General features: G+C 45.4%; 1 protein-coding gene across 10 annotated transcripts in view; it reads right to left on the bottom strand.

The window, feature by feature from the left end:
• WNK2 (WNK lysine deficient protein kinase 2) overlaps positions 1 to 13646 on the bottom strand; it is a 123965-nt gene that overhangs the window by 67237 nt on the left and 43082 nt on the right. For all 10 annotated transcript variants that reach the window (XM_063348280.1, XM_063348281.1, XM_063348278.1 and 7 more), the window contains exons 3-5: positions 12612 to 12784; positions 11403 to 11623; positions 7017 to 7174 (exon numbers count right to left, since the gene is read on the bottom strand). In XM_063348280.1, coding sequence (XP_063204350.1) covers positions 7017 to 7174; positions 11403 to 11623; positions 12612 to 12784 — 552 coding nt within the window. The remainder of the gene's footprint in view (positions 1 to 7016; positions 7175 to 11402; positions 11624 to 12611; positions 12785 to 13646) is intronic.

Genomic DNA, 13646 nt, shown 5'->3' with positions numbered 1-13646 from the left:
CACAAACGTGCACCAGTATCAATTTAACTGGGGGGGAACCACAAACAAACGCCTTAAAACCACACCAAAAAACCCCAACAGAGCAGTAGAGGCAACTGTCACCACACCACCTGAAGAGCTTTCAGCTACCGAGAGAAATACATCGCGCACATATCTATGCGCTCAAGGGAACCTTGAGGGTATCTTAACACAAACTGAACACGAGACACAGAAATGGAACAAGACATATCACAGTATCTCTCTATTTAATTTTACGTTCTAGAATTCACAAAAAAAAAATCATCGTTTACATGGTTCAACGGGAACTCTGACGCAACTGGAATGGAGCAAGGCAGGACACATGGGCCTCTAGAAATTAGGTTTGCCTGAAAGTGGTCCTTTTGAGAGATAACCTCTATTTTTGACCTTACAAATTGCTTCCCCACCACCACCAAAAAAAAAAGCGCAACTCCCCCAAACACCGTTTCCCTTTCAACATCTTTGGAAGGCACACTGACTCCTCTCCGAACGTCTATTGTGTTAATCTACTGAACAGCTAAGCTATGAATAGATGGCTAAAACAAACAAGGACAAAATACGCAGAGTGAAGTACTGAACAGAAGTGCTTCGCCAAAGTGTTTTCTCAACGCCCGTATGCTATAGAATGCTTCTGCTCCTCACTCTTCATTAAAGCCTCCAAGGCCATCTAATTGTAGTGTCGCAGACCCTCCCTACAGCCCCGTCCCTGCGGCCTACGAGCCTCCCGACAACGACAAAGTGGGCTTAGGGAAAACACAGGTTTCTATTTGCAATCAAAGGACTCATCTCGCTCATTTATACAAAAGCCATCTGGCATTTCTGAGCATCCCCTAGGAAAACACAGCACCAAAATTCAAAGTATATTAGCTAAGGAATTATCCCTGGCAGTTGGAAAACGGTACAGCTGTCTTGTAAACAAAAGTAAATTCAACACCGCTATGTCTGAAACGCACGGCTAACTGGTTGCTATGAGGTGCACGGGGGTATTTTTGTGCAAATTCTTTAAATGCATATATATATATATAAAAAAAAAATACACGAGAGCAAAATGAGAGAAGATAAAATAATTTCCCTTTCAAAAAACTTAGTGTCTTGAACGGGATGATTTACTTTGAATTCCCCATCACCACTTGGTCTCCTCACCTTCTTTCTGAAGTGACTGGGTTTGAAATACGTGGCACTCCAGCGCATGATATCTGAGTCTACAGTCAGGCACGTACAGGAAAATACAATTTTAACCGTTTTGTTGGGGACACACACACACACAAAAAGGTGAAGCTTGTTTTTCAGAGGTCTAAAAGTAGCCGCTTGTCCTTTTTCCATCAGCAGAGCGCACTTTTGAAAGAGTAACACACAACGCCTTCTAAAACGCACGGCGTATGGCAGAAGAGTCAACGTTAAGTCCGACTGACCCCAGTCAGCCAGTAATTGCTCTGAAGGCTTTCCTTTCACCCGGGAGGTGCCCGCCTAGTCTAGATATAGTCTGCTTTGGACTGAAACTCCACCTTCTACCTGAAGGTAGTCTCTAGACTCAGGTAGTTCTTAGAAAAGGAAAAAAAAAACACTTCCAAAAAAAGCAGAAACCATGTTTCCAACTGAAATTCCACCCTATCACGTGCTCTCTGAGGTCAATAAAGTGGAGAAGCAGCTCTCCGTTTTGCCAGGGTTTTGTTCCACGACATTCAGCAGCGAGATCGCCGTATGCAATTATAAACTCATCTCTATTTCACTCCAAAATAGTACTTAATCCTAATGCTAATCTAAGAAGATTATCTGCAGACCTAAGAAGATATCTGAAACACACAAAAAGTCAATGCAATGACATTCATAACGTTATTTGGCTGCTGTTGCCATGCTACAGCTACAGAATTTATTCTCTCTGTACGAGCAATATAAAATATAGCCTATGGATGCCAAGAAAACATTCAATGCATTTACGAAAAAGAAACAGTATGAAAACTTAAAATACAAACCCCGAGCACTCTACACATGTGGGTTGTTTTAAAGCACGGGTTTGTGCTGCTAAACCCAACGAGGTCACCACGAAGCCCCGGCAGATACAGCCGGTCTGCTGGGCATTCTGCAGCGCATCGGTAAGAAAACATTGGCCTGGAGCTGCACGGGAAGGTCATGGACCCTGGTGTTTCATCACTAGATACGCCTATTGTCTACATCAAAATCAGCTGGCAGAAAGATTAAACACACGCAAGAAAAATCTGACTAAGAAAAACCATCAAGTTATGCATGAAAAATGAGATTATGGCATCAGAACGAAGGCCACTGCAAATATGCTGACCAGGAAATCACTTCAAAGCCATAAATGTCGCCTGGACCTGTCACTTGAAAAAAATAAGTATTTTCTATTTATGTTACGTATCCACTTTTTTTTTATGCTTACACTTTGTAATTCAGGCTGAAAGGGAAGAGAGAGAGGTGACAAGTCCTAACAAGCACGTGAGCCCCTCCGTACCTTTGGGAAATGGCTGCCACTGTATCCTGGACTATTACAGACATACAGTTACACACATCCGCAAACACGAGGGGAGAACTAAAGCGGCAATTAAGCCATGAGAATATGGTCGGGCAGAATAAAAGGTCACAGAAATAAGTATAATAAACATGCGTAATGATTCAGACACGCATAATGTCTGAACGTAATATCTTAAAGCAAAATAGTAATGTCTCCGAAAGGAAATGTTTCTATTTTCCATATCAATAAGGACTACCCGTGCGCGCGACAAACAGCCAGGACTTCAAACGCACCTGACGTCCTATTAGCCAGCAAGAGTTTGACAGGTTGTTGTTGGGACACAGAGCAGAAACACTTGGAAAATATTGTAACGGCAAAACCAGAGTAACGCACCGACCATGCTGGGCAGAGGCATCGCGCAGCCCGGCGTAACCCAAAGTAAGGTCAGAGGCAGTCTAAAGAATAAGGTGGTCACTGTGCCTTCGCTAGCAAGCAATTGCTTGCTTGCTGCAAACACAAGCGACCAACTCCAACCCCTTTAGATGTTACTAGCACCTCCACCGGTTGCCACCACAACGCTGAGCCCAAGGCGGGAAAAGGGAGTTCTTTTATATTTTTAAAATAAAAGCATCAGGAAACCAGACATAGCAATCACTTTTTTACATTACATTGACCCTCAGTTTAAAACATAAAAAATAGTCTTTGCATGTCCAGTGGGGAAAAAAAAAAGTTTCGTCAGAAATTAAGTAAATTTCTCACTGACAGGCTGAAATACGTGACAGCATTCAGGAGTGCTGCACCCTTGATCCCCTCTGTCTGGAAGGTCGTGGCCACCTTCTGCTCCAGTGAGAACCCCCAACCTCATCTAATGCTGGGAAGAAAACAGCGTAATTCAGCCTCTTGGGTTTGGTCGACACTCCATTTCTGCATTGTATTTCAGTCTAGTAAAACCCCACACTAGCAGTAGCTGCTGTACGACCAACCCTAACACGTCATGAAAAGTGATTTTGAAGTTTTTTCGCCTGAAAGTCGTCATTGCCCCAGCTAACGGGGCAGAGCCTGCCATTAGGTGATGGCTCGACAATCGGAGGGACCCCCCACCCTCAGTGCCTACGTCTTGACAGCAGCATCTTCCCTCGCCGCGCGCCGTTGGGCAACTCACGCAGATGGAAGCGGGATCCCTTGCTGTCGCCAGCTCTTCCACAAATGCAGCTCCTCCAGAGAAGCTGTTGAGCCCACGAGAGAGGTTCCTTCTGGGACCAAGGTTCCCCCCCCAGAGCACCCGCTGCTCCTCTGGCACCCTCACCAAGAGGTCCACCCCCTGCTCCTCCTCCTCTCTGACAGTTCATGCAGCTCATGGCATGCGACAGGGCTTTTTCCCTCTCCACTGGGAGCTGGTTAACCCTTTCCTCGGAACGACAGTAATGCCAATTTTTCCATCTAAGGAATCGCACTGCCTTTCCTCCCACCGCTGCTGCCCAAGGTCTGCTGAAAATAGCAGTAAACCCACCCTCCGTGTCTGCACCTGATGCTTCTGCACCCGCTTTCCCTGCTAGACAGCTCTGCTTCAAAAATACCCCTTACAAGTAATGCAGTGACCTTTCAGCAGCTCCTCCACCATTACCTGCTCTTCGTGATAAGGACTGTTTCCCATCTCTCTAAAGTTGCTAGTACAAAACCAGTTTTATGAAGTTATACTAATTTACTGTACAATCCTCAGCTACGTAAAGGTTATTGCCACAGAAAATTCGTTGGCTCAGGCTTTCATCAGTGTTTAGAAAAAATGACTACTTAGGTCTGCAAATTGAAATGTAACATCTAATTAGGAATCCTCCGATTAATCATTATTCTTTGCCATCTTGGATATTGCTTTGACAAATGAGGCTTAGGAGTCTTACGAAGTCTTAATTACCAATATTCCAGATGGCTAAGAGCTGTACGCAGAGTTTCTCTGGGTATGTGGAGCAATGGAAGACATCGATATTATTTGTGGCTCCAAACGCATGCTCACGTACCCAGGTCGCCATAACATCAGCTAGCCGTGATGGCAGCTCCTCACGCAAATGGGACACACTGCTCACGCAACGCCTGTCCAGGGCGGCAGGGAAGACCCCCTCCGCTTCTCAGGAAAGCCATTCAGTCCCTAGGGATACAAGACCAGGATCGCATTCAGGAGACAAGGCCCTAGAGCCTAAGATTAGGGGAGACTCCCGTTGCTATCACCCGAAGCTTTAGAGCCCGAGGAGATGCCTCCAAAGCTACCTACAAAGACAGCGTGTAGAGCACATCCAAAGGACTACATCCTGAATGAAGCCAATGAGCCACTGTGCCAAATAAAATAAACTTTTCCTTGTAGGGGAGGAGTGAGTGGAATAACAATGCGATAAAGCACCGTGGAATATCGATGTGGAACAAGAGGCCATCCTCCTAAGCATTTAGGCAAGGATTTGAACCACCAAGCCCATTTTGCTCCTTTGAGAAGACGTAGCACGCGTTTCCAGCCAGCCTGTGGTGCAGAGCGCAGTGGCCAGCAGCCAGTGGACCAGCAGAGCCACCTCTGCACACACTCCCTGTCCCCCACACCTCAGGGAGCTGCTCCAGCCGTGGCGATGACGCTAACCACACTGCTGAGCGGCTTCTGGTGCCATTTGCTTTAATTATTTCCAAGTAGCTACGGGCTGAAAGCAACGCTCCAAGAAGAGTTAAACTACCAGAAATCAGCGCTGCAGTCCATTGGGAAACATCCGTCTTCACCAAGCTACGAACGTCAGCTCGCAACAGTTTATACAAAAATAGGATAAAGCATCTTCCCCCTCTTCAGATATGCCCTCCTGCTTTCAGAAAGTCATGGCATGGCTCTCATTTCCAGCAGGGACATCCTCCAGCGTCATGCGATGCCGTCTTCAGCTTTTAAACACAGACTCCTGGATCGTTTGCACCACCCCCTGCCCCTTCCACCAAGGCAGCACCATCACGGTTGGGTAGCACAGGAGCGCCAACTTCTCAGCATCCCAGTCTTCAGTGGTGGAAAAAGACAGATATTGAACAATACAAACTATACCTATAAAAAATTAAGTCGCACAGAAACCCGCCATCTGGCACATGCGAGTGGCTGGGTGCCTGCTGAAACCGTCTCTACATGCAGTGTGAGAGACCAGCATCCCTCAAATCCAAAAATGCCATTTTGACCTTGCACAGTGTGTGCTGACTGCAGGACTTCACAGAGCCAGGCTTGTACTTGCCCGATTCACTAAACCTCTTGGAGAAGTCTCAAGTACCTTTCAAAATCAACCAGTTATTATTAAGTTCCATTTGGGAAGACTCTTGCTCATAACAAGCAGTTGGATAAGAGGAATACAAACCAGTTTTTGGACCACACTTTTGTAGACTGAGAGATGGATCCGCTCAGTATATCTACTATGTAAGCTTAACTACTCTTTCTACCTTACAGGACAAAGAAATAAAAGCAACCTTATCCATGGCTAATTTAGTGCCGCTTTCTGCCGAGGATTACCCGCTTCGCATCCCGAGTGTGCGGACTGCATCTCTCGGTGGTGCACGAGGGCCAAACCCCACAGCTCTCTATCTTCCTCTGTAGCAACCAGACGGAAAGTACCTGGGACAATCTCTGACAAACCAGCCCGCTGAACATAATCTACCCCTAAAAAAACCTCCCGAAACTCTTGGTTTCACTTAACCGAGTAGAACAGCATATAACCACAGCTGCCAAAGCCTTTGGCAAGTCTCGTTTCTCCGCAGTCAGTGATTTGCAATCTGACAGCATCTTACAGACTAAGGAGGTTTTTTTCAGGCATTCGCCATCCAATTCATGTAGACAAATACATTTATCATCTGGGGGTGAGAGTGCTGGAGAGGGCATTTTATTCAGTACAGAGATTATTTTAGCTTGGCTTCTCCTGCAGCCTAACCTCACCTGAAAATGCAGCAGACCCATTTCCACGGTTCCTGGCTGGGGATTGCCCGGCCTCGCAGAACTCAAAATGCAGATATAAAGCTCCTCAGGCTGACTACAAAAGTAGACATTGCTATCTTTTCCCATTTATATCTTTCAGGTAATTTGTTACATATACAAACAGAGAGAATCCGTGCTGGAAATCTGAATCCGACATCCTCCATCGTGTGAGGAAGTATTCAGGCTACAACTTAAAAGTTAATTCTTTTAGTTTTGCGGGAAACATGATTAAGTCTGAGGAGTCCCCATTTAGGAGGCAAGACTAGAGTTAAGATTTTTCCCTGCTCATTCTTCCCAAGTTTTATATATTTTTCGCTGATAGAGACAAACTCAGCAACAAAGATTACCGACAATATTTTATGCGGCTGCAGTACAGTGAAAGACAATCCAGCCGCGGAACTGCAGGCTTACAAATAAACCTGCGACCGGTCTGCATAACCCAGAGCTCAGATACCTTGGCTTCTACAACACGCTACACACTCAGCGCCTCCTCAAAATCCATTTTTGAACCTTCAAATCACAAAATCCCAATATAAATTAAGGAGGTTTACTCACACAGGTTACTTTCCGGTAAATTTGAGCAGCATTCTGGCATTCTGAGTAAGGGTATTCTGAGGTAGCCATTTCCAACATGCACATTCCAAAAGCATAGACGTCCACGGATTCATCGTAGTGTTCCTCATACATTTCCGGGGCCATAAATTCTGGTGTACCTACACAGACGCACACAAAAAGAACGTAAATTTTTGATAAAGTCTAAATGGCTTTAACCACAATCTTTTTCGCCTGTAAGCAGCGTGCCCGTTATAGCTGGGTGCCTGCAAGCTTATTTCAAAAGAGGGAAATAACTAGAATAAGCTCAAGCATCCTCCAGGGAAGAAGCTCAAATTCAACACACACTTACATATCCACGGTGTATATACAATAGTACACATGGTAACAATACAAGGGGGAAGAGAGAGAAAGAGGGGGAAAAAAAAAAAGAGAGAAAATGGAAAAAAAAAGGAAAAACCCTCAACATTTCAAAAATGAACAAGAGAATGAGATACAGCACGTTGCCTGACCATACTGGAAGTCATGAAATGTTTGCTTTTCCTGGGTGGAGAGGGGGATGTGTACAGGCTTGTGGAGGCAGAAAGGAGAGAAGAAACGAGAACCTTCACTCTTGTTTTTATCAAGGCAAATTTGCATTTTTTTTTTTCCCCTCCGGAGATACGTAACAAGCAGCCAGCAGACAGACAGCGCTTTGAAAGCAAGCAGTATCACAAGTCACCGACAAAGTCACACACAAAACATTAAACATAACTCTGTCACTGGTTTAGTGGGACAAATCAATGAGGCTACTCGGAGAATCAGGTCCTACTCACCAGGCATTAGGGTGTCAGAAATCTGATGCAACTGGATAAACGTTAAGGGAAGCGCTGCACTTACTGCTGCGTAAGGGGAAGTTGCACCTTTATGACAAGTGGCAAATTACAACGTTTGCACAGCAAACCACTCTGAAAAGCGTGGTCTTACGAAGCAAAAAGGGAAAAAATTAACACTTCGATAATTTATTCCAGGAACTGTATCTCCTACCGCAATTTATGCTTAGGAGTCAAGAGTAATTTATTTCCTTTTTACACTTCGAAAAGATGAAGGGAGAGAGATCAATGCCGTCATGTGTTGTGGGAGAGGACCAACAAGCTGCAAGCACCGGGATATCTAAAGGAGGTCTCAGACCACGTGAAGGACCTGGACAAGCTCCCATCCAGCCCAGCAGCAGCCGCTGCAGCACCCAAACTGTCCCCAGAGCCCCACAGCAGCCCGGCAGGTCCCTGCGGTTTCTGTTGTGGCATCTCTGTATCAGTAGCAGAGACACTGCTATAACTCAAGGCGGGGGATTCTGCCCCTCTGCTCCGCTCTGTGACACCCCCCTGCAGTGCTGCCTCCAGCCCTGGGGCACCAACAGCAGAAGGACACGGAGCTGTTGGAGCGGGGCCAGTGGAGACCCCGGAGATGCTGGGGGGGCTGGAGCCCCTCTGCTGGGAGGACAGGCTGAGAGAGCTGGGGGGGGTCAGCCTGGAGAAGAGAAGGCTCCGGGGAGACCTTGGAGCCCCCTCCAGTCCCTAAAGGGGCTCCGGGAAAGCTGGGGAGGGACTCTGGAGCAGGGAGGGGAAAGACCGCACAAGAGGGAACAGTTTTAAACTGGAAGAGGGGAGATTTAAATTAGATATTGTGAAGAAATTCTTGGTGGTGAGTCCCTGGCCCGGTTGCCCAGAGAAGCTGTGGCTGCCCCATCCCCGGAGGGGTTCAAGGCCAGGTTGGACGGGGCTTGGAGCGACCTGGTCTCGTTGAAGATGCCCCTGCTCTTTGCAGAGGGGTGGAACTAGATGGTCTTTAAAGGTTCCTTCCCACCTAAAGTGTTCTATCATTCTGTGATTCTAAAGTAACACATACTGGGAAAGAAAATCGGTTCTAGTAGATGTTTGGGGATTTGATGTCAGCTTGTTTTTTAATAGCAACATAAACAATACTTCTCAAAATTAGGATCTGTCAGTAAAAACTCTGCTTCTGCACGTTTTCTGAAGTAGACTTGGCCTAACTCACAGAACAAGCCTCGGCACAAGCATTTATGTAAAATTCATTTTGCAAAATTCAGGCTCGATCGCTCCCCTTGTTTATGTTCCTTCCACCTCAAAGACGCTCCTTTCTTCAGCCTTTGTAAATCAGCCAGACTCAAGTCGTGAAAGTTTAACTTAGCGCCTGCTCTTAGCGTTCTTCTCCCAGCTGTCCCACAGGCAGCGGCGGCTGCTCGGAAACAGTTAACCACTGCCACAGAGAACATTTTTTGGGGCTGCTACCTTGTTTTAGAAGGAACAAGAATCAGAGGCAGGAGCGAACCTCATGAATTATGGAGCATTTTAAGCAAATCTCAAAAAGTGATAGCAATAGTCTAAGAAGCAAATGAAATTCTTGACACCGTTCCATAACAGCATGGAAATGACATTTTCCCCCCCATCGCTTGCGGGTGGGAAGGAATACATACAAGTACCCTTAAACAAAACAGAGCACCTAAATGTAAAGATGCTCAGCATCAATCCGGCTCCTCTTGGCAGAGGGAGCTTTGCCTTGGCTCGGCTCCCTGCAGCGATACACCGCAAGGTCAGATGAGCGTCAGCGATGGCACGAACGCAGCAAGGGCAAAATTGGACCTCAGCCATGCTGACTTCATTCCCTTCAAGCCGATGTAGAATTGCAGCTACTAATATTCCTTTAAAGCTACTACATCTACGGAGGGGGCAGAATTACTCATCTCACCACCGTTTCCAAGCCCTCCTTAATTTTTTTTTCCTCGGAGCAGCACTACTCATGAAAAAGGTAAGCTCGGTTGTATTGCCAAAATGAAGGCAGACACCTTGCCAGCAACCTGCAGCCCTTTTCAGTATTGAATTTCTTTTAGCCACAAGCGTGCTTTGGTTTTAGAAAAACCTGTATTGGTATTACTGACATTATGCCATTACGTCGCATGGACAACTGTTACACTGCAAAAAAAAAAATATGTGAAGAAATACTGACCCTCAACACAAATTATTAGAAGTTAAAAACTAGAGAAACTTGACAGGTACAAAGCAACATGATTTCACTAAAGTCAACAGTGTTAAGCAGACCCAAGCACATACCCAAAATTTCTATCATTTTGACCTAACGATATTAGGCTCCCTAAGCACGAAGGTCAATACTTTTGTACAAATAATTGTAAAGAATTATAGTCTCTGAAAATTTGAGGCTCCAAAATGATTATTTAGGCAACTACCACTCGAAAGAGAGAATGCTATTTACATATATAGTAAAGGAACGGTGGTTGTCACTATCAGTTTGCTAACTCTAATTACCCGAATCTAATTTCCATTTATACTGTGAGCTGAAATACAGCTACACGCATGGTAACTTCCCCCACTTTCAGCATCATTTCTCAGGAATTTGCAGCTTCCCAGAACGATCACCTACAGATCTGACCAAGGGAGATTTGCTACGGAAGCTTGTGGAAGAACAGAAAATGTTTGAGAATTCAGGAAAACATTACTTTTACACGGAAAGCATTAAATGTAGCTTTTTCGAGGAAACTACGTCCTTCAACGGGCATTCAGAAAACGTCTTCCCAGTTCACGCAAACCCAAGTTCTAACGCTCCTCACGTGGGCGCCACCTAAGGGCATCAGCCACTGTGTATCCTACCGGAAATTTCTTTTAATTCCATACCTACTGATTATTAATAAATTGCAGATGTTGTTCCAGCAGAACTCTGCCAGGACGGCGGCGGGGCAGGGATGAGCGCTGCAGTTCCCTGCAGGAGCAGCCTGTTCTGCTGACGCCCCAGTAAAGGGGGATAAGGTGTTCCAGCCCTGGGACCTCTCTGCACGGGGGGGGGAAGCCCGGCTCCGCGGGCGCTGCTGCCTCTCCCGTCCCTATCCCAGCATCACTGGAAGCAGAAGGTTTCCCAGGCTTTTGCAGCACACCCTTGCTAGGGAGAAAGCAGGGCATCCTTTCTCTGCCCCCTCCTCTCCCTCTTCCCCCCGCCCCGAGCAGGCGACCGAGCCTTTCTCAGGAAGCCGATGCTTGCAAACTGCTGAGAACCCTTGCTGCTCCCTTCAAAGGGGAGAGGAGAAGGATTTGTGAATACCACGTAATATTTCAATTAAAAAAAAAAAAAAACAAAAAAAAAAACAAACAAAAAAGAGCGTTTTACCATTGTGATACAGGAGGAAGAGGAAGAGGCAGTTATACCATTTCCTACCAATTGAGTTTTTTTACAGGGATATAAAGGGAACAGTCACAAAAACGCTTTAATCTCTACTACTAACCTACAAGTACAAAAAACACGCATGCAAAATGGGAAAGAGATAGTAAAAAGACAAGCACCACACCAACAGAAGGAAGCCAAGGAGAACAGGAGGATTACCTATTACACTTTTGGCAAACGAAGCTCTCTTGAGGGTTGCCAGACCCAGGTCTCCTATTTTCACGGATCCAGTTGGTCCAGTAATAAAAATATTGTCACATTTTAAGTCTCTGTGAATTATGGGTGGAGTTCTTGTGTGCAAGAAAAGAAGACCCTTCAGGATTTGCCGGCACCAGCTACGCAGGACTTTTGGTTTCATCACTTTAAATCTCTTCAGATACCTAGAGCACAAACATACACAGAAGCGGGTATAAAGAAAATGGAGTGTTATTGGAGATTGTAGGGGTTTTAACAGCTGAAACTTCATTCTGGATAAAAGCCCCTTATTAGATGCTGTAATAGCAGCTCAGAAATATCACAAAATTGACAGAAATAGATCTTTTTCAAAGGAGGAATTAGAGCATTCATTTCTAGGGAGGAAGATAACAAGCATTTTTGGTGCAAATACAACCAAATATTTGCAAGTCTAATAGTAGAGCAATTCACTTCATGCAGAGAACAGCTTTACAATGCGTTTCGTATATTCAAATCGGAAGAATATTGAAGTTTAATTTTAACCACAAGACTTTGACCTGTGTACCAAGCATCTGCGTTTTTTCCCGTTTACCTAAAACACTGCTTGGGAGGGTACATTTTGGAAAAAACGTAAAACCTGCTAATGCACTGGCAGAGCAGCACACTGGATAGACGCAGTGATGAGTACTGCTCCCATTGGGGCTGAAAATCTGTTCCAGAATTCATGCCAACTGTTTTATATCAACCTTAACAAGACTGTCAGTACCAAAGGCTATTAATTAATATTGTTTAGCAGATAACCTAGAGCACCTTCTGCTTCAAAAAGAGATTCCTCCATTCAAGTGCTACTCTAGCTGAATTTTCTAACAAAACATGCAAATACAAGCACAAAAGCAGTCACAAGAACACACCCTGACAAATTAAAACGTCACAGGCAGAAGATGAAACACGCCGGCGAGCCGCTTCTAGTTGCATAACTGAAACAGGAGAGCGGGGAAAGAGAGATGGAGGCCAAAATTCTTCCTGTCAAATCGATGCAGTTCAAACGCAGGGACAAATGACAGACACCAGAGAACAGCTCCATTTTTTTTTTTCTTTTATCTGGAGGTGCCTTTTTTCAGAATATGAAAGTAGGATTTTTCTAAAAATTTCCATCGCTATTCTTAGCCTCCTCACCAGGAGCGCAGTACTTACGTCTTTAGTGTTCCAGAGGTCATCAATTCAGTAACCAGCACGATGCATCTTTTGCCTTTTACACAGGATTCCCAGAAGTCATAAAATCTCACAATGTTTGGATGCTGTAGACCTTTCAACATTTCTGCTTCCTCTTTAAATCTCTGCCTCTCTACTTTTGTGAGTTTTCTGTCCTATAATCCAAAATAAGACATTATTAGTAGCGAATGGACAAAAGTCAAGTAAAGGCACTGCATTGCTAGGGTATTCGGAATTTTAGGCTTGTTTTATGCTTGTATCAAGAGTGATTATAAAATCTTTTATGTAAGAGATGAGCAGTGTGTATGAACTAGGGCACTCGCCTTGAATCCTGTGTCAAGAAGACAAAGACTCGCCTCCGAACAAAGAGACGTCTGTGCTACGCTATGCTACATGACAGCATTAATATTTCAGGCAACACAAACACACCCGTGGCTCGATGGATCACCACACAGCTATTTACTCCTTGGTTTGGTTTCGTGAGGCTCGTTATCCAAGAAACGAACACCCCCAGGATTTCATCTCCAGGTACAGAGCTCGTCCCGGCTAAGGTCCTCACCGCCTTCCACGGCTGCTCCTGGGAAGTCACGGTGGTGACCCACTAGGTGAGGTCCCCCAGGAACCCCACAGGGCCGTAGTACCACCCTTCTCGTTTCTCTAGGGACAAATTAAAACAATACCGCCTCAAAAAACCCAAACACATTAATTTTTCTATTTGTTTGCTGCTGCCTAATTCAACAGACTTTTCTGTACAGCTGAGAAGGGAAGGATTTAAAGCTGTCCTTTGGCCTTTTCTGTAGGCTGCACGTTAACCGCACGGCAAGTCTTATTCTCTTAGATTAGAAATGTGAGGAATGTCATGTTCTACTACAGAAATTTAGGAGCGTTTGCCATAAACTCTGGACTGCAAAGTGACCCTGCAAGGAGCAGGCTGAGCCTGTCCCCTCCCCACCCGTCAGCAGAAGCCAACCAGGCTGCCTGGACCTCGTCAGCATCATGGAGACCCCAACAACGAGC

Source organism: Chroicocephalus ridibundus, chromosome 10, assembly GCF_963924245.1.
Source record: "Chroicocephalus ridibundus chromosome 10, bChrRid1.1, whole genome shotgun sequence".
In the NCBI taxonomy this organism is placed as follows: domain Eukaryota; kingdom Metazoa; phylum Chordata; class Aves; order Charadriiformes; family Laridae; genus Chroicocephalus; species Chroicocephalus ridibundus.
The sequence above is the reverse complement of the archived record's forward strand: the minus strand, read 5'-3'. Positions and strand labels throughout refer to the sequence as shown.